Source organism: Anas acuta, chromosome Z (genome assembly GCF_963932015.1).
Source record: "Anas acuta chromosome Z, bAnaAcu1.1, whole genome shotgun sequence".
Classification (NCBI taxonomy): domain Eukaryota; kingdom Metazoa; phylum Chordata; class Aves; order Anseriformes; family Anatidae; genus Anas; species Anas acuta.
This window is the reverse complement of record NC_089017.1, coordinates 37,428,009-37,448,950: the sequence shown is the minus strand read 5'-3', so window position 1 is coordinate 37,448,950 and position 20,942 is coordinate 37,428,009. Positions and strand designations below refer to the sequence as shown.

Genomic DNA, 20,942 nt, shown 5'->3' with positions numbered 1-20,942 from the left:
CATGTAGTTGGATTTCAGTAGACTTTGATGTGAAATAATGGAGCTTTTGATAAAACACAACCATTTTCTATGTGCTTTAGAAATTAGTGATTTTTTTAATGTGCTTTGGCCAAAAATATCTGATGAGGTGAATAAGTCAATAATTTCTCATGAACTGAAGGAAATGTGTTTGAATTGTATATATTGGAGTACTCTACCACTGAAAACACACTTCAGAAAACTTCCTTCTTTGTCTTAACCTAATTTGAACTTCTGTCCAGGCAAGTCACTAACGGGGACTGCTGATAGTACGCCCTCACTCAGGGCTATTGCAGCTGTAAAGGGATCTTTTATAACAGGTGTAACACAGCATCCTTCAAACCGGAGAATGGAAGGGCTGAAAATCACAAAAAAACTACTCTATATTGCTATTCTGTGGTATGGGGAAACCTTCTATTCTCCAAAACTAGTAATCGGGCAAGCTCTTGCATCACCAAGAAAGCAAGTAACTGTTTTAAAAGAATGAAGCCAGAATAATGGGCCCACAGAGGGAATACTGGCCAGGAAGGGGAAAACTGAACGGGCATTCAATTTGCTGCCATGCCCTAAAACACATGCAAGGGAAGGAAACTACATCTCATCTGGTGACATTTTCCTTCTTATTGTAGTAGTCAATGTGATATTTTCAATACTGAGATCTCAAACATGATGTTTTCAAAATATTGAGATCTCAAAATCTCATAGGTGTAGTTAATGAAATAATCCTCTTGGAAATTCCATTGTCTTGTGATTGAGTGTGGTTAGCAGGTCCAGTATTAAGGCAACAGTGGAGCCTAAATAGTAGATATAGTGGACCTTTTGGCATCCAATCATATTTAAAGGGTGCTGTTATTTAAAAATAAGTGGTTGGATATGCATGAAAATATAGACTACTAATTTTGATGATTTGCGCTTTTATCATGATGAATTATCATGTGTTCATCAAATTTATGCATTTGTTATGTATCTGTCTCAGCGGTTAGCAAACACCTCACCAGGAAGTACCATTTCTAGAAGCAGTCCCAAATGTAGTGGTGGACAGTCTCCTTTAAACCCACGATATGACAGGTAAGCCACGTTTGCTTTTACTAAGTTTAAAAAGGCTGGACATCACAAATGTCTTAGCAAATCAAATATTGTCAAGTAAGAGAGAAAATAATTCTTCCTTATTCAAAACAAATATGTGGTCATAGCATAAGATCCAAAGTACAGTGAAGTCAAGAGGAATATTTTCAGTGTTTTCAGGAAGCTCAGGAAAACTGTTCAGTGGTAATTGTAAATTACAGAAAGTTTAGACAGCCTTTTGTTTAATCTTAGACTATTTTGTTCCCGGTTTTACTCTTAATCTCTCATCCTTGTCTGCAAAAAAAAACATAAAAATCTACTGAGGACCTCTATTACCTGGCCTTCTCGGTACTTAGGACAAAAAATGGTTTTGGTCATATCTTTACCCTATGTGTCTGTTGTTTTTTTTTTTTTTGGTTTTGTTTTGTTTTGTTTTGTTTTGTTTTTTCCTGTAATAATTATTACAAAAGTATATAGGCCTAATTCTTCAGGAGAATAAAAATCCTCATCTCCCACTGACATGCAAGAATAGTGAATGCACTTGGATATTAACAGGATAAAAGCCACAGAGAACAGGAAGTTATCTAAACACAAGTATCTTATTTAGTCAGAGCTTTATTGGTTTTGTACCTAATGAATGCAAGTCATTGATCAGAACTTCTTTTGATCATTGCAGAGACTCTCATTGACATCACTGGGCACTGGGAACAAGTTTGAGTTCTCTAGATCATTTAGATCAACATTAGATATCTATTGATATTAGATCAATAGATAAATCTATTTTATGAAACTTTTTGTTTTGTTTTGTTTTGAAATAGCTGGAATTGCCATGAAAAATGTGTGTCCTTACTCAAATAATAGATTATTTTGTCTTACTGTTCTTTTGGTGTTACTTCAAACCCTACATAGATCTCTGTTAGAGTTCTTAGTAGCCTGTGTTTTATATTTTGCCAGTGGGATGAGTCTTTGGTAGTGATTGTGTTGTCTTCTGCTTCATACTAATAATATCCACATTCATTCAGTACTGTTGCTATGCTGTTTCCATGTGTTTGCAGGCTATAAATTTTTGTTCGTCGCAGAATGATTCCTCCTGCTGAATGCAGATAATACCAATTTCCCTCTGCTGGGGAATTTTGTGAGAGCCAGCTGTTAGTAAGTTGCATATTAGATTGAGTGATCTTCTGAGGTTAGGGAAGAAATAACTAAAATATCTCTGGATGTTAGTGATGTCCTTCTCTGAGAATATTTATTAATAACTGCTACTTGGTGCCATCCTTCCATTTTCATAAAAGTGAGAAATGCAAGCTACTTTAGAAGAAAGTTTATGTGGCAGGAATAAAATTTACTCTTATTATGTATGATTTAATAGTATGAAGGAAGATATAAATGTCCCCAAACCTCTTCATATCCAGTACTTTTTCTCCTGACATCAGGTCAGCATTAAGAGATACTGATTTGCATTCTAAAATGTTCTAAGCAATTTATGCTAGTAAGTGCATTTTTTCCTTTTTAGCTGTATAATATGTCTTGGTCTAACTCACTTGAAGCACATATGAAATTCCCAGCATTGAATCCATGCTTCAGTGAGGCTGAAAATTGACTAATAAAGACCTTTATTTCGGTGGATGTCTGACAAGCTTAACTTTGTTACTGCATGCACCATTTTTGTATGTCAGTAATTTGCTATAGGCTAGCAGGTATGTGAATACAAATTGCAAGGATGCTGTGATATTCCATAGTAAAGATAATGCTTGTTCATGTGGTTATTCAATAGTCTGCAAAGATGGAAATTAAACAGTTCTGCATGTTGTGTGTGACAATGATGACTCTAACACCCCTGTATTTGGGTACATGCATTTGGTTCAGTAACAGCTTCACAATTCCATGATTCTCCCCATTGTGTTCTTCTGCGGTGTGCCATTGTATTGGGAGGTCTCAGCCCCTTTGGCAGAATACCAACTTTACAAGGATTGACGCTTACGCTGTGTGTTGTTGACATTGTCTCTCGTGCTTCACATGCATTCCAATAGCGCAGAACCAAACTGTTTCTGTCTTCTTCACTGTGACTTGGAGATCTTTTCTACCTCGCTTTAATTTGTGCCTGTCCCTATTTTCGTGCAGAGCAGGATAATGATTGTAGCCTTAATAAACTTTTTTAAAAGTTCGATTCTTTTAAGATTTGTTCTATTCATCTTTATTTTCTGTAGCTTCTTTTGCACAAATAAAAAGTAAATCATTTTTGTTCTGTAAGCCATGCTGTCATTACTGCATCCATTTAAGTATTTTTCTATGCTATAACATCCAGAATGAAAATAAAAAAGATGGCCTTTGAAGGAAGGGAGAGAGGAAAGAAAGGGCTTTCATGTAAAGAAAGTTTTGCATGGTCTGCCAAACTGTAACGAAACAGTGTCTTCTTCTTCTACCATCTCTGAGCTTTTGAACTCAGTTGTCCTCTCTTCTGTATTTGTAGTTAGTAATTATTGGCCCATGTATCTCTGTGAGTAAAAGCCTGGATGTATTCGTATAAATAAGATACAGTATACCATGACTATTTTTTGTGTTTTGTTATTGTTTGCTCATATCAAGGCCAAAGTTAGCTAAACCATCAGCAATGTACAGTCATTTTCTGCCTTTGATGTCTTCATATTATGGCAATTTTCAGATTTTTTAACGCAATTATTTTTTCTGCATATAAATAAACTGGGGTTCTTACTGACACTTGGGCAGTAGGTATATGATCTGAGATTCCTGAGAAATGTGATTTTAGAAAAAAATATTTAGAAAGCCAAAGTAGGGCAGTGATATATGTCTTAAACTTTATAGATAGTATTTCTAAGAACTGAACATTCTGGAATGGTTCAGATTTTGCTGGAAAAAAAACAACTGTGAAATAAAATTTGTTTGCTCTGTTGTCTTTCTTTTTCAATACTTGTGTTTTAGATCATCTCATTCTTCATGTGTGGATGAAGATTATGATTCTTTAGCCCTCTGTGACCCCATGCAAAGGACAAACTGTGAAGTTGACAGCCTACCTGAGAGCTGTTTTGATAGTGGTTTGTCTACTCTGAGAGATTCAAATGAGTATGATTCAGAAGTGGAATACAGGCAACAAAGAATTTTTCAAAGGTCTCAGTGTATGCAAGAAGGCTTTGGTGGTGATGCTTCTGATACAGATGTAAGTGCCAGACTAACTGCCTCTCTAAGAAATACTTTTGGTTTGAGAAAAAATCAACTTCCTGTTGTTAAAATGAAACGGATATTTGCCCATTGATGAAACTTAAGTATGTGGCTTACATGTAAGTAGTATTAGTGACAGTTTTTTGCAACATTCTTAAACAGTTTTCTGTTTTAAGAGAAAATGCATGTTTTGACTTTTTCTAGTAGACTTTTGAAGCAATAAATAATTTTTGAGTTACAGAATCACAGAGTTGTGTAGGTTGGAAGGGATCTCTTTAGTGGAGGACTTTTGAGTCCTTCGCAATATATTAGCAATTTTGGGAGGACTCAAAAGTCCTCCGCTAAACCATATTGCTAAGTTCAACATCTAAACGTCTTTTAAAGACCTCCAGGGATGATGACTCCAACACTTCCCTGGGCAGCCCATTCCAATGCCTAACAACCCCTTCAGTAAAGAAGTTCTTCCTAATATCCAACCTAAAACACCTCTGGCGCAACTTTAGCCCATTCCCACTTGTCCTGTCACCAGGCACAGGGGAGAATAGACCAACCCCCACCTCACTACAGCCTCCTTTAAAGTACTTATACAGAGCAATAAGGTCGCCCCTGAGCCTCCTTTTCTCCAGGCTGAACAAGCCCAGCTCCCTCAGCCACTCCTTATAAGACTTGTTCTCCAGGCCCCTCACCAGCTTTGTTGCCCTTCTCTGGACTCAAACCTTGATGCCCGTCTTATAGTGAGGGGCCCAAAACTGAACACAGTACTCAAGGTGTGGCCTCACCAGAGCTGAGTAGAGGGGGGACAATCACTTCCCTAGCCCTGCTGGTCACACTGCTTCTGATACAAGCCAGGATGCCGTTGGCCTTCTTGGCCACCTGAATACACTGCTGGCTAATATTCAGCCGACTATCAAGCAATACTCCCAGGTCCTTCTCTGCCAGGCAGATCTCCAACCACACATCTCCCAGTCTGTAGCTCTGCTTGGGGTTATTGCACCTCAGGTGCAGGACCCGGCACTTGGCCTTGTTGAACTTCATACAGTTGGCCTCAGCCCCTCGGTCCAGCCTATCCAGATCCTCCTGCAGAGCCTTCCTACCCTTGAGCAGATCGACACATGCACATCTAACTTGGTGTCATCTGCAAATTAAATTTAATATTTTTGAAGATTGTTGAACAACCTGGAGAAAGGAGATCTTTTTTTTAAGTATTTAAGAGCAGATACTGTAGAAAGTTTCAGCTTACTTTCTCTTGTGCTATAGCAGTGAACGAAAAAATCACATATATGAGAGCTTGAGTAATAACAGCATAGAGTAATGTCATGTAGAGAAACTTTTTTTTTTTTTTTTTTTTTGTAAAATTAGCTTTGAAATAAAGTATTTGCTAATTGCAGTTATTTTTGAAGTTGAAATTTTCCATTGGGAGATTAATTTGCTTTACCTGGAACCTGTCTTGAAAGCGTGTGTCCCAAATAGCCAACATCCAAGGATGGAATGTTGGCTCTAGTAATCAGCAAATGAAGTTGCTCTAGTGTATGGAACTGCTACAGAAAGTTCTTACAAGATTTCTTCAGAATTTGCTAGTGTTCTCAAGATGGAAAAATTAACACATCAGAGAATACTGAAATGTACTCGCATAGAGTTTTCTCTATTGAAAGACAAAACAAACAAACAAACAAACAAACAAACAAAAAGATTTCAATCAGTCTTAGCAGTGTCATTCCAAAAAAAGAGCATACTTTGTTCACTGAAAGTGACACACAGGCTTATACTTTCAGGTTCCAGAGATCAGGGATGAAGAAACATACAGTCCTGATAATGGCAGTGCAATATTAGATTGGAAGCCCTCAAGACCAGTAAGTCGAAGCAGCTCAGTTGCTTCAACAAGGAAACACATATCTGCTCTGACTCCTCAGGTAACCAGTTCTGTAGGGGGAAAAAAAAGTGTTTGATATAGAAAAATGTATTTTAAATATTTTTATATTTGAATCAAGTGGATCCTTTGTATTTTCAGTCAGGCGCAACTGAATGTACTCCAAAATACCCAAGTTCAGAGAAGGCTTACAAGATTGTTCTTGCTGGAGATGCAGCAGTGGGAAAATCCAGTTTCCTTATGAGACTTTGCAAGAATGAATTTAGAGGCAATACCAGTGCAACCCTAGGTACAGTTGTTCACTTAAAATTCTAAAGTGAATATCACTGCTGTTATGTAAAAGTAGTGGGTGAAAAGATTGCTAGGCTTTCCTGAACACCCACTTGCACTTTCTTAGGCTGTGAGATTTAGTTGAGCACTAAAGCTTAGTAGTATAACTGGTATAACTGAGTTGATAATAGGGCAGTGCTCTGATCTACTTCCTCTTTGTAAAGCACAAAGCCTGTTCCTGAGCAACAGAAAGTACCAAAAAAGGCAGTTTCAGAGTAATGAACATTTACAGTCTTTTTCACATTTTTCATGGCTGTCTGGTTTCCTCCACTCTTTCATCTTTCCTTAGTCTTTCATACTCACCTTTTATTTCTTTAGTACTATTCTTTATCTCCATTTCTCAAAGTGTCATTGAAGCTGGAGAGATTTCTGACTGGCTTGTTGTGTGTATTATTGTAGATGTCAGATAAGAAACTTGTCTCCAAAGACTGAATGTTTGCCTTCCAATCAAACCACAGTTATCTATTTGTTTCATTGTCTGTCTGAGAATTTTTGTCTAATTTGAATTTTTTCTTTTATGGGGGATTTGAAACAAAGTCTGCATTATAAAAAAAATTAAGAAATCTATAAAAGTATTTTGCAAAATGGAGTGTAGAGGGATATTCCTGTTTGTTGATCATAATGAGAAATTTGAACCAGTGCACCTGGGAAAATGTGTGGGAAAAATATGCCTTTAAATGTTTTTTCTAAATACAAATGAAATATGCATTGCCATATTCATGGGATTTTTTGCAGCTCAAGGTGATGTGAATGATTGAAATCAGATAATCTATTACAAGAGATATAGTTTGAAATATGTGCCACATAATATAGCAGTTAACATCCCGTTTTTTGTGGGTTTTTAAAGGTTTTTGATTAGACTACATGTATAATTCTTTTCAGGGGTGGATTTTCAAATGAAAAGACTAATTGTTGATGGAGAACCTACAGTGCTACAGCTGTGGGACACGGCTGGGCAGGAGAGGTTAGTGAAACTTAACACGTAACTTAAGTAATTTCAATGCTTTTTTTTTTTTTCCTAAATTACATTGTACCTTTTTCATCTAGGAAAAAAAATAAAAAAAAAACACAAATAAATATTACATGGATCAATAGTGAATAAGTCATTATGACCATATGTAGATGTCTGTAGACAGATGTGATGTTGCACTGCTGAGACTGCGACAGGTGGAATGTTTATTTGTTAGCTTTGGTGATGCCAAGATAGCCTTTTCTCTCTGCAGAGAGAGCTAGCTGAGGTTCAACACAGTATTAATTAATTACATCCATATGTCCCTCTCTTGCAATACAAAAAGATGGAGTAGATATACATTGTTTCTTCCATTTTTACTCTTTGTCATACAGATCTGTATTTCTGAACAAGTTTATTCTTGAGATTTTACTTACACTTTCCTTGAAATTCCTGACCCCGATTTGCATTGTAGTTAGTGTATGAAAAATCTCTCTTCTCTCCAAAGATTTCAAAAAACACGTGGCAGAATTGTACAAAGTACTGAGTGTGCAAGAAATGTTCTTCAAATTTCTGTGACAGAATTTGACAGAATCCTTTCTTGCAGAGTCATTACTTCATTGGCATCTTATAGCTCATTATGGGTTTAATCTAACACCTTAGAAGTCAGTTTTATCTGTTCCCTGGCAAAGACGTGTATTGAGCTGTATGTGTTTACTTTTGCTAAAAGAGTGTTTATGTCACATAGACAGTCAGAGGCCAAGTCATTCTCCTCCCATGTAATAAGTTTGTGAAGAATATTTTAATATATGTATAAATATCTGTTTGCAGCATGACTGTTAAGTAGACTGTGTTATGATGTCTGTAGATGACTAAACTGATGGATTCATTCCTGCTATAAGTTTATTGGCTTCATATTTTTTCAAACATATCAGAGTAACCCAGTCAAGTTATGAACTTATATGTAAGCAAAAAAGCCATGCTAGATAATAAAAAATACAGTGAGATATTTGTAATAGATACACTGTACGTGGTTTTCATACAAAAGATTCTTTATAAGATTAGGATAGAATCCTATGGATTTTTAAGTACATGTAGAGCTGCATAAGTAGTTTTCCAGAACTAGTTATGAAAAAAGCTAGAGAAAACACATTTTATAATGTGGAGAGAATCTCCATACTCAGTAGTGTAATACTGTAATGCTGTGTCATTAAATCTTAATTATTTTTTTTTTGAAAATGTGACCTTACAGAAGTCTTTTCTTTCTTACTTTTTTTTTTTTTTTTTTTTTTTTTTTTAAGATTCCGAAGTATTGCTAAATCATACTTCAGAAGAGCAGATGGTGTCTTACTGTTATATGATGTAACATGTGAAAAAAGCTTTCTTAATGTGCGGGAGTGGGTGGATATGATTGAGGTAAGGACCTTAATATGCAACTTACAGACTATGTTTTATTGCATTTATTCTCATTGGAAAGCTTATTTTTTTACTTTAGAATTCCAGAGTCCGTTTAGATTGACTTGGCTTGATTTATGAAACTTCAGTAAGGATGGAATTAGCCAAACTGCAATCTCTTGTAAAAGTTCAAGGGCACCTGAAATTCTAAGGCTATTAAAGTGTATTCTGACATAATCAGTGTTAAAACTGATACATCATTAAAATGAAAGAGTATCATGTAATCACACTCTTCCCGTTCACTTCCTTTTGAAATGAACATGAGAGCCCATATCAGATTGTGCCTGAAGTATTCCGTGGAGCCTCTGCATTTTAAATCAGCATATTAAATACTCCAAATTAGCTATAGTCCAAGTGGATTTTTTAGTATTTCTTTCTGTTTCTGTACTTCTTGTTTATTTTAATACAAATTTGTATTTGATGAAAAAGATTTTGCTGGTTAATTGGAGAGAAAGTGTCAGCAAAATATTTAATTTGTCTTCTTAAAGCAAATTATATTTTTTATCATTGTGTAACAGTTGATCACTCTTCCCATAGTATTTTTGTCATAAGGCTTTTAGATATAATAACTGTTTCCATTACTCTAATTTAACACATGAAACTCCTTGCTGTGTAACAGAGCTTATAGATGCACATCTTTGCAGGCTGATACTTAAACTGACTGCTTCAAGTATGGATTGTCATGAAAAGTTCTCAGCATGACTTAGACAATTTTTTGTTTTTTTTTGTGAAATTGCACAAGAATTTTTGTGGGGAAAGAAGGGAGTATGATACAATGATGCTAGTTACCTGTTTACATTCTCAGTGTTCTAGCAATAAAGAAGTAAAATCATTTTTACAGGATGCAACTCATGAGAATATTCCAATTATGATGGTAGGAAACAAAGCAGATCTCCGTCAAACAGTTACAGAACAAGGGCAAAAATGTGTGCCTATAAACTATGGAGAAAAGCTGGCTATGGTAAGATCTATGTCTACCTTTTAAGTATAAAATGGTTTTAATAACTTAATAATCCAAAAACTCTGTGAAAAGCTTGTAAACAAAAATAATTTTCTGGTCATTTATTCAAATCTAGTCATTAGGATTCGTGGATGATTTTAATGAAAGCTGTCCTATTTTGATAGTGTTTGCTGGGCTAAATTTGCACTGAGATGAACTTCATTATATGCTGGGATATTCTCGGTCTTTATAGTCAGAAGTGAGTGGATACTAGGATACTAAGATAGATGCTAGGATACTAGCAGATACTAGGATACTGAGCTTTTCTGCTTCCAGAGAGAAGTTGCCAACGCAATTTTGCCAATGAAATGAAGCACACTAGTGAGCAGTTGAGAATCTTAGCCTGCCTCAGAATTGTAGAATATCCTGAGCTGGAAGGAGCCCACAAGGATCATTGAATTCAACTCTTGGCTCCACACAGGACCACCAAGAATCAGAGCATATGTCTGAGAGTCATCCAAATGCTTCTTGAACTATGTCAGGCTCAGTGCCATGACTGCTTCCTTAGGGAGCCTGTCTCAGTGGCTAACCACCCTCTTGGTGAAAAACCTTTTCCTGATGTCCAACCTGAACCTCCCATGATGCAGTTTCATTCCATTCCCTTGGGTCCTGTCACTGGTTGTCAGAGAGAAAAGATCAGTGCCTGCCCCCCAATCCTCCTTTTGATGAAGCTGCAGGCCGCCATGGGGCCACCCCTCAGCCTCTTCTGTAGGCTAAACAAACCAAGTGACTTCAGCTGCTCCTCATACATGTACATCTTTCCCTCTATACCCTTCACCATCTTTGCAGTCCTTGCTTGGATACTGTCTGATAGTTTTATGTCCTTCTTAAATTGTGGTGCCCAAAACTGCACATAGTAATTGAGCTGCAGAGTAGAGCGGGACAATCCTTTCCCTTAACTGGCTAGCAAGGCTGTGCTTGAGGCACCCCAGGATATGTTTGGCCCTTTTGACTGTCAGGGTACACTGTTGACTCATATTCAACTTGATGTCGACCAGAACCCCCATATCTCTTTCTGTGGGGCTGCTTTACCCTCAGTCCGTATAAATATCCAAGATTGCCTGATATCTGTGATTGTATGATTCTATATCAGGTGCAGAATCTGACAATGCCTTTGTTAGATTTTATACAGTTGGTGATTTTCCAACCCTCTAATCTGTCAAGATAGAATCATAGAATCATTTAGGTTGGAAAAGATCTCTAAGGTCATCAAGTCCAATTGTTAACCTAGTACTGCCAAGTCACTAATCCATGTCCCTGAGCACCACATCTACAAGCCTTTTAAATATTTCTAGGAAGGGTGACTCAGCTACTTCCCTGGGCAGCCTGTTCTAATGCTTCACAGCCCCTTCAGTGAATAAATGTTTTGTAATATCCAAACTAAACCACCCTTGGTGCAACTCAAGGCCATTTCATCTTGTGCTATTGCTTGTTGCTTGAAAGAAAAGATCGACCACCACCCCGCTACAGCCTCCTTTGAGGTAGTTGTAGAGAGTGATAAATTCTCCACTAAGCCATTTTTCTCTATGCTAAATAACCCAAGTTCCCTCAGTCTCTCCTCATACGACTTGTTCTCTATATGCTTCACCAGCTTCATTGCCCTTCTTTGGATGTGCTCCAGCACCTTGAAGTCCTTCTTGTACAATGGGACCAACAAAGAACCCAGTTCTTGAGATATGGCCTCACTAGAGCCAAATACAGGGAGACAATCACTTCCCTAGTCCTGCTTGCCACACTATTTTTGACATAAACCTTCTTGGCCACCTGAGCACACTGCTAGCTCATATTCAGCTGATAATTGACTAATACCCCAAGGTCACTTTTTGATGAAAATCTTTTCAGCCACTCTTCCCCCAGCCTGTAGTGTTACATGGAGCTGTTGTGCACCAAGTTCAGGATCTGGCACTTAGTCTTGTTGAAGCTTATGCTGCTGTCCTCACCTCATCGATCCAGCCTATACAGAACCCTCTGTAAAACCTTTCTACCCTCAAACAGATCAACACTCCTGTCCAATGTGGTGTCATCTGCAAACTTACTGAGGGTGCACTCGATGTCCTTGTCCAGGTAATTGATAAAGATGTTAGAGATCTTTCTGCAAGGCCTCTCTGCCCTTGAGGGATTCAACAGTTCCTCCTAATTTAGTGTCATCTGTGAATTAACATAATATGCATTTGAATCCCATGTCCAGATCATTTACAAAAACATAGAAGAGGACTCACTCCAAAAGGGAACTCTGGGGAACCCCCCTAGTTACTGGCCTCCAGCCTGATGTAAGCACACTTACTATAATCCTTTGAGCCCAACTCATCAGCCATTGCATTATGTATTTATCTAGGCATATGCTGGACATTTTGTCGAACTGTTAGAGATAGACCGAGAATCACTATGAAAAACTTTGCTGAAATCCAAAAAGTTTACCTATACTGGCTTCCTTGGTCAGTTAGGTGGGTAACCTTGTCATAAAAGGAAAGTTCATTTAACAGGATTTTCCTCTTGTGAACCTGTGCTGACTATGACCAATGCCTGCAATGTCTTTCAAGTGTTTGTCACTAACTTGCAGAATAGTCTTCTCCATAATTTTACCATGCACTGAAGTGAGACTGACAATTAGGCCTGTAATTACCAGGATCTTCTTTCTTGCACTTCTTGAAAACCAGGACATTTGCCAGCTTTCAGGTTACTGGTACCTCTCTGGATTCCCAAGACAGTTAAAAGATAATTGTGAGAGGTCTTGTGATGACATAAATGAGCTCTTTGAGTATCCTAAGATGAATTCCATAGGGCCCCACTTGGACGAGATGATCTTCAAAGGCCTCATCCAAACTGAGCCAGGCTGTGATAAACAGATATATGTATCCATATATGGATATATGTATCCAGCAGGAGTAGCAAACATACACAAGTTCAGATTGGCTGGGAGTTTGTCATTCCCACAATCATGGTCCTACAGCTCAGGGCTCCAGGGATTCCACCACTCATCACTGGTGTTGAAGACAGACAAAGAAGGCACTAATTTTTTATGCGTTATATATGTCCCAATTGTTAGGTTTCCACCTCATCAAGTAACAGACTAAGGTCGTCTCTTGTTCTCCTTTTGCTGTTAACATGCTAAAAACCTTTTTTTATTGCATTTGTTCAACTTTCAAATGGAATATTTTCACTTTTGAGGGATTGTTTTGCATTCCTACCATGTCTACAGATAGAAAAATGGAACACTGGAAATAGCATGGACAAGTTTTGTGCATATTTTTTATATGTTCAATAAAGGATGAACATATCCCATGTTTTGCAGAAAAAAAAAGTAGAGTCTGTAGTGTCTTGGGTTGCTGTGTAATTGTGCAATTGATTGATTCGTACATGGGCAGGTAGCATGTCTGTTACTTATGGAATGATATTTCTGGTTAATTTGTAGGTTAAACTAAAATACCAGATGCTGTAGATTATATAGTTTAGTAGCTAACAGACTGTTTCAGTAACCTGACCTAGCAAGTTTTCCTATTTTGCAGTTTTGTGGACAAGATGATTGAGTTCAGACATTGAGCTTACAATGTATTTTTAACTTAATTTGTGAATTCGTTATATACCGAATATAAAAAGTTACAATTAAAAGGCAATTGTTTTTTTTCGAGTACTGAAGTGAAGTCCTGTTGATTTAAATATATGTGTCCCAATTCATTGAGTTACTAAGGAATTATTTTTAATTGAATATAGATATACAGATGAGAACCATTTCGGTTGAGTTGGCTTAACATTTTATTTTTCACTCACAGACTTATAATGCACTATTCTGTGAAACAAGTGCTAAAGATGGATCTAATATTGTAGAAGCAGTTCTTCATCTTGCTCGGTAAGTAGATGTATTTCTAATTTGAAATAAACATATATTCATGAAAACATAGAATGGTTTGAGTTTACAGGGACCTTACAGATCACCCAGTTCCAACCCCCTGCCATAGGCAGGGACACCTCCCACCAGATCAGGTTGCCCAAAGCCCCATAGAGCCTGACCTTGAACACCTCCAGGGATGGGGCATCCACAGCTTCTCTGGGCAACCTGTGTCACTGCCTCACCACCCTCTGAGTAAAGAATGTTTTACTAATCTCTAATCTAAATCTACCCTCTTTTATTTTAAAGCCATTACCCCTTGTCCTATCACTCCATTCCCTAACAAAGAGTCCCCTCTCCCACTTCCCTGTAGGCCCCCTTCAGGTACTGAAAGGCTGCAATGAGATGTCCTCAGAGTCTTTTCTTCTTCAGGCTGAACGACCACAACTACGTCAGCCTGTCTTCGTAGAAGTGCTCCAGCCCCTTTAATCTTCGTTAATTTCCAATGTCCCTCCTCTGGACTTGCTCTAACAGGTCCATATCCTTCTTGTGCAGGGGCCCCAGAGCTGAATGCAGAGCTGAAGTGCTCCAGGTGGGGTCTCACAAGAGCAGAACAGAGGGGGACAATCACCTCACTCGCCCTGCTGGCCATGCTTCTTTTGTTGCAGCCCAGGATGTGGCTGACTTTCTGGGCTGAATATGCATATTTGAATATATTTTATATATGAATGTACATACAAAGTATATACGTATGTACACGTGTACAGATTTAAAATTGTGCCAATGTCAAATCCAACAAATGATATTATAAAAGGAATACCACGTTAAATCTATCAATAATGTAAGGTGGGTTTTATTCTCAGTTTAATCAAGTAACAATTTTGCTTGCTAATGTTACATGGCTTTTTTATTAATATTTAAATTAGAGCTTAGTTATGGACCCCACAATTTTAAAACCTGGTTGGTGAATGAATCATATTTTTAGTGGTATGTGGATTTACTTTCTTAATTTTTTCATATGCATAAATTAATTCAACTTGCATATAATTATGCATATAATTAATACTTAATTCTTCCATATATGTTAATATATATTCAGCTTTATTACTGACCATTCTAATCCCACATATTTTCCTTGATGTCTCTAAATTATTTAAAAGACATAAACTGTGCTTTATATCTATTCAGCAATGTGCTATTTCTGTGATAAAGAGTGAGCCAAATGTTACAGTTTTGCTACCTTTCCAAGCTGGCCTGTGTTACAGTATTATTTTGAAGGGCTGGTAGTATATAAGAGATCCTCAGGCTTGGATTTTTCAGCTTAATATGGGGAACTCAAGGTCAGAATTACAGACCAAATTAATATTTATTCTTTTTTTTAGCAGTTCAATTCAATAATCAAACTTTTTGTCATTTTTTTTTTTTTTTTTTTTTTAATTCAGTGTTAGAACACTATTAATTAATGGGGCTTAAATACAAAATACTGGCTTCCTGGAGAGCATCATTGCTTCTTCACACTGGACTTTCAAGAGCACTTGTATTTCCAGGAAAATGAGTCCATCACAGTTGCAGCAAGAACACAGGCATTTATTTGTCTGTTATTGTCAACAGCTGATTTGTTAAATGACTTATTTCCAGGAACCTGGCCATGAATGCAGCAGTGGATTATAAATCAGAGAACATACATAGCATAGTTCCATAACGTTAATCACAGTTGGAAAATGATCTCTAATGTTTAACCATGATACATTTGTTTAACTGTTTCAAGGATAAAAATGTTTTGGCAGTTGGAGCCTTTCTTTTCAGAATCTCAAAAAAAAAAAAAATATATATATATATTTCTTCATTAGGTTCATTGAATCTTATATGCTTTAGATACTACCCAGAGCCTTGGTCTGGAATGGTTGGCTGCAGTTTCTCCAGTTTGTAATCCTTATTCTTTGAGAAAAGCATTTCATTTTGTAATTTAAATTTCTAAATTAACATTTTATTAGAGCAGATATCGTACAGACTAATGTGTTACTTCTTTGCAGGGTTTCTTTCTGCCACTGTTTTATTGAATAATAGTGTTCTGAGTGGACTTCATATTCTACTGGTACAAGGAGGATTTAAATTATATACGTATATGTGTAATACACACATATGTTAGCAAGAAATTCTAGAACTTGCTTTTGACTTTTCTAGGATGCCCTATGACAGTGGCTGTGTGAGAATACAGAATCAATAATCATTCTTATATACACAATTTTAAAGTTTTTTTTTTATTACAAACCATCCAAAAATATATGTTTTTCCTCTGAGGATAAATACATACCTGAAATTGCAGTTATTTAGTTTTATACTTTCAGCTGTGAACATAGTCATTTCTATGGTAATGTATTGAAGTAAAAAAAAAATGAAAGAAAAATGAGCAAAATAAAAGGACAGGGGAAAAAAAGAATGCTTGTGTGTTCTTACATATCAGAAATTGTATTTCTGACATTAGCAGTGATTTGTATAGAAATACTGATTCAATCCCCCAAATCGAAACTTAAGGGACATGTTGATTCTGTACACTAACAATTGTATTAGTGTTTTAATGGGAGTTAACTAAGTAATGGTGAACTGTGTAAGAGATGCCGGCAGAAACAAAATAGTGAACATGAATGCATGTAGAAATATATTCACTGGCTGTATTTTTATTGTGTTGTTTTTTTTTTTTTTTTTTTTTCCTTCACAGTGAAGTGAGAAAGCGAAGTGATAATCAAGATGATACGAGGTCAATAACCAGCCTGGCTGGGATGCCTGTCAAAAAATCAGCACTCACAAAAAACTGTTGCAACGTTTAAGTGATAAACTCTTGACTTAACTCAGATACATACATGATACAGATACATATATACCTATTAAAAAAAAAAAAAAAAAAAAAGAAAAATGAAGGATTTCAATTATGTATTCTTTTTACTGTGGATTTATACATTTGTGTTTTTAGAAGTTGTACATCATGGAAAAAGTCCAGACTCTGCTTTCTGCTAATTCATTTTTATACATTTGCTTTGTCCTGTAGGCTCTGATTTCACCTTTCTTAAGTATTGTAATTCAATGAAGTGAGCTCTGAATCAATACTGCAGCAGTCAGTGGATGAAATATTGTAAAATATTTTATCTTATTTACCTGCTTGTTTCTTTATGGGCTCAATATTTCTTACATACAGAATATGATAAGATAATGTAATATCACTCATAGCAAAAGAAAAAAATTTGCAACTTTAATTAATCTTTTTTTCTTGTGCCCATGTGCCTAGTTTTTTGAAGGCCTCAAGTTACACCTTCATGAAACACTTCCCAAGAAAACCCCAAGCCATTAAGATGTTTCCTAGTTACAAGTTCAGGGCATGAAGTAGAATGGTCTCTTGGGAGAAGACAGAAGTGGGTGTATGGGGTACTGGTTTAATTTTCACAAAAGTTGGCGAGATAATTTGGGGACTTAAGTTATGATTCAGAACTGAGAAGCAGACTTTATTTCTGATCCTACACAGCTTAAAAGTGAAATTAACATTTGCACAGGCCATTACAGTTCCAAATCCCAGGTAGATATGTAATACCTGTGATATGTAGGGTTACTGGGATTAATTAATGATCCAGTACCTCCCTGTTTAGACTAGATCATTAATAGTGTTACAGAGAGATAGAGATTGTAATTTTTGCTTGTTTTTCAAATGTTTCCCATTTAGACATTAATTGAGTTTTGTAATAGGACAGAGGAGTCTGTTTTGGATATTCTTCAGACATTTTTGAAGTTTTAGGCATGCAGGTGGAAGAATTGCTGCACATGCACAAGCATCTGTGCAAGCTATTCACTGAAAGTCTCTGGAATGAATAGCAACCCCTTGTCTTAATGAGAATACTGTAGCCTGAATTTAAGAAAATTCTGAGATACCAGTGGGTGATAGTTTGAGGTGTCAGGATCTTTAACAGGTGAGTTGTTACTGCTTGTAGTAGTTCCCAACAGTCATATAGTGTAGTAGAAATTGAAGGTATTTCTGTTGTCAATAATCATGGTACAATTCTCAGCTTTCACTAATTTTGATGGGACTAGGTTAGGACCCCTTAAGAGCAAGTGAACTGTTTCAATGTTTTCTGTTTATATATAGAAAATATCTCCAGGCTGAAACCTGCCTCAATAAATCAACCTTGAGTAAAGTTTTATGGACTTAGTGGAAACCCATATGACCAACAGCTGCTACTGTGTTTTATCAGTGCTATATTTGAACACTGTATAGCCTGAGCTATGTTATCAGTAGTATAAAATGTGGAGTTCTTAGAAATAGGAAGGTTCATCATTGTTAAAAAAAAAATACTGTTTTAAAGGAGTGGGAACAGTGTTTTTATGTATCCTTTTGAGCCTCTTGACCCAGAGCAGCTAATCGGCAGTTATATGAAAGCTTGTTCTTAACATGACAAAGAAATCTAATGCCAGAAGAAATAAGACATTTTTATTTCACTTTATTGTACTTCAGCCATAAAAGAAAAGACATGTTTAATGTCCTCTTTGAAATACTGAGGGGAAGCTATTTGGAGTTTCTCTGAGTAGAAAACCATGCCTAGCTGAGCTAACTGATGAGGGCATCTTTCGTTATCGTTGTGTCTAAAACTTCTGTCCAAAGGAATAAGGTGGAAGGAGAGTCAATGAGGGTTGTACTTGCATGTAGTTCTGCAGTAGAGAAGAGAGGTAGAGATGATCTATGCATGATTTCTGAAGTGAGCTTATGCTTACAACATGGTGGAGTTTGCATTTTCTCAAGAAGAAAAGGTCATGATTGTAAGCTTGTTACTGGCATTCCAAAATACTGCTTCTTCAGTGTTACTATCTTCATTTAACTCGCAGAACTGAGACTGGAGCTTGGTGTTCTATGGTCTATTGGGTGAATCACAGTGACCAAGTCTGTGGTCTTGGCCTGCTATAAATAAGGTGAAATACATTTGTGTAAACCTTCTTGACAAGCCCACATCAGCAAAACATTTTGCTTGGGTACAGAAAATTACATAAGTTTGTTTGCAAGAAAGATTTCAGGATGTGTTTTTTCCCAACCTCCCAAGCACTTAAGCAGAGATGGACTATTGCCAGTTGTAGATTAGGTTAGCTGTGGTTTTTACCATCTGCTGCTACCAAGAACAGTTTGGCTGTGGCCTTTGTAACTCTCCTTTCAATAGGTGATTAAATCATTTAATTTTAGTAGCTGTAGTCTATTAGATTATCCTTTATCTTCTCTTCACAAGTATGGTAACAATGTGGAGTACCCCTTTCAAAAGTGGCTTCCAGATCCTTAGTTTGCCACATGTGTGCATGTGCAGTAATTCATTTCACATCTGAGGTGCTTTACTTACAGAGTGCTATGTGAATATCTATTCCTGTAGAGAGAAGCCTGGCTGAAGGACATGAATTCAGGGACCTATTTTTTCTTTTCCTCTGCCAGATTGGGCCCTGGGCATTTTAGGTACCTTTTTCCATTTATTTTAATGAGCAAAATCTCTCCAGTGATATTTGACTAAACTATGCAAACCAAATCACTTTTTTTAAGCTATGTAATTTTTATGTGTGTCAAGTAAAGCAACAGTGTTTTTTTTTTTGTTTGTTTGGTTTTTTTGTTTTTTTAAGTAAGATTCAGGGTTGGAAACTGTTAACAAAGTTTTACCTTGGACTAGTTTTATGATCAATGTATGAATTACTAGAAAAAGTGCTACTGAATGGGGATATAACTATAGCTCTGTTGGAACTGGTTTTAGAAATCAGCTCCACCAAGTCTAAATATTCACATAACACCAGGTAGAATTTGTGTTAAAGCAAGAGAAATTTGAAAAAAATATTTAAATATGAAAACAAAACCATGTGTTTGTAAATGGAAATAATGAATATTTGACGCTTTCCATTGTTTTGCTTTGAAAAGTTACCTTGCCTTCTACCTGAATTGTAAAGTGAAAAACCTCAGCTTTATGCTCTGACATGGTTGCACTATTGTACTTTAAATGTTTTTATGGTTTTGTTTAGTGTGTAAGAGCTATTCATTAAATCATACAAAGCTATTTTTTTAGTTAGTGGATGTGTTCCCTTAATACATATATTTATTCAAAAAGGAAAGACATTTTTATGTTTCTCCTCATGATCTGTAAATATATTATTTTTATTCAGTTGACATGGAAAGTATTATTTTGTCCTGTATTGTGTTTGACCCTAATTGTGGCATAGTGCACATATCTGAGGCAATAATTTTTCTTAGACACCCTGAAAATGTTCTGATAAATCACTATTCTTCTAACCACTTTGTGCCTGTTCAGCATACATTAGTGGCTTAATAAGACATGCTGCAGATTTGGTTAATTGTTCTTAGAAGTACAGTTGTGGCCTAACATGGATTACATGTTTTTCAATGTAGCTATTTTTTTTGTACAGAGTACAGAATCCTCTATTATTTTAGGAAAAATAAATTGCTGTTTTACATCTGTATGCCTGCTAAATTGTATTTCAAGGAAAATATCTATAGCCCACTGCTTCAAGGAGCATCATGTAGATGTGTACGCATGCAGATCCCCAGTTAAGCTAACAGCTTCTGTGCCAGTGCAGGCAATCTGTTAATTTGTATGAATGTTTTCTATTTTACACAACCTACTGTTGTTCAACAATGTTATGTAACATTTTAGAGAAACAAATTTCAGTAAAAGATCCCTGATTCATAAACAGAAGTGAGATATTTATTCATATCATCAAGACACTTTAGGAAGAAACTTACTACCAAAATGTTTCTGACTGTAATAAATAATTAAAAAATAGATCCAATAACTCATCTGCAGTTCAAATGCCTTTTCCCACTGCCTGTGCCAGCTTTGATATAGCATGTGATGCTATCCCTCTTACCCTGTACAGGCTACTTATGGACTGGAGAAACTTTTTACAGCACTAGAGGTTCTAGTATTTCTCTCCCACTGCATTACTATAAGTAATCCTAATCCTTATGGATGTCTGCAGGACTGGTAGCATCATTATTCATCATCATTATTATTATTTTTTTTTTCCACATACCTTGTTTTGTAAGAAAATCCTCCTTAGGGTTAAATAAAATTTGTCCCAGATGTGTGAAATGTAGGTACAAATGCATTACATAATTTGTAAAATGAAGTCTTTTTCCTGTAATTTCTGCCCTTTGAGTTATAGCTATTGATAGTTGAGTTTATGTGAAATTAGTCACTAGTGTGGCTGAGTAACCAATAAACCCAAGCTG

At 36.4% G+C, this 20,942-nt stretch overlaps 1 protein-coding gene across 2 annotated transcripts in view; it reads left to right on the top strand.

Annotated features, from left to right (window-relative positions):
- The window catches only part of RASEF (RAS and EF-hand domain containing), a 35,183-nt gene extending 18,582 nt beyond the window's left edge, over window positions 1-16,601 (top strand). Inside the window, exons 9-18 of one of the 2 annotated variants that reach the window (XR_011091216.1) lie at window positions 995-1,086; window positions 4,024-4,258; window positions 6,033-6,170; window positions 6,269-6,416; window positions 7,340-7,421; window positions 8,708-8,822; window positions 9,703-9,822; window positions 13,632-13,708; window positions 14,243-14,533; window positions 16,407-16,601. Coding sequence is in view for 1 of the 2 variants with exons in the window: in XM_068667192.1 (XP_068523293.1) it covers window positions 995-1,086; window positions 4,024-4,258; window positions 6,033-6,170; window positions 6,269-6,416; window positions 7,340-7,421; window positions 8,708-8,822; window positions 9,703-9,822; window positions 13,632-13,708; window positions 16,407-16,515 (1,116 nt within the window). In the remaining variant the exon portion in view is untranslated. The remainder of the gene's footprint in view (window positions 1-994; window positions 1,087-4,023; window positions 4,259-6,032; window positions 6,171-6,268; window positions 6,417-7,339; window positions 7,422-8,707; window positions 8,823-9,702; window positions 9,823-13,631; window positions 13,709-14,242; window positions 14,534-16,406) is intronic. The other variant, XM_068667192.1, reaches the window with a different exon arrangement.
- The last annotated feature ends 4,341 nt before the right edge of the window (window positions 16,602-20,942 follow it).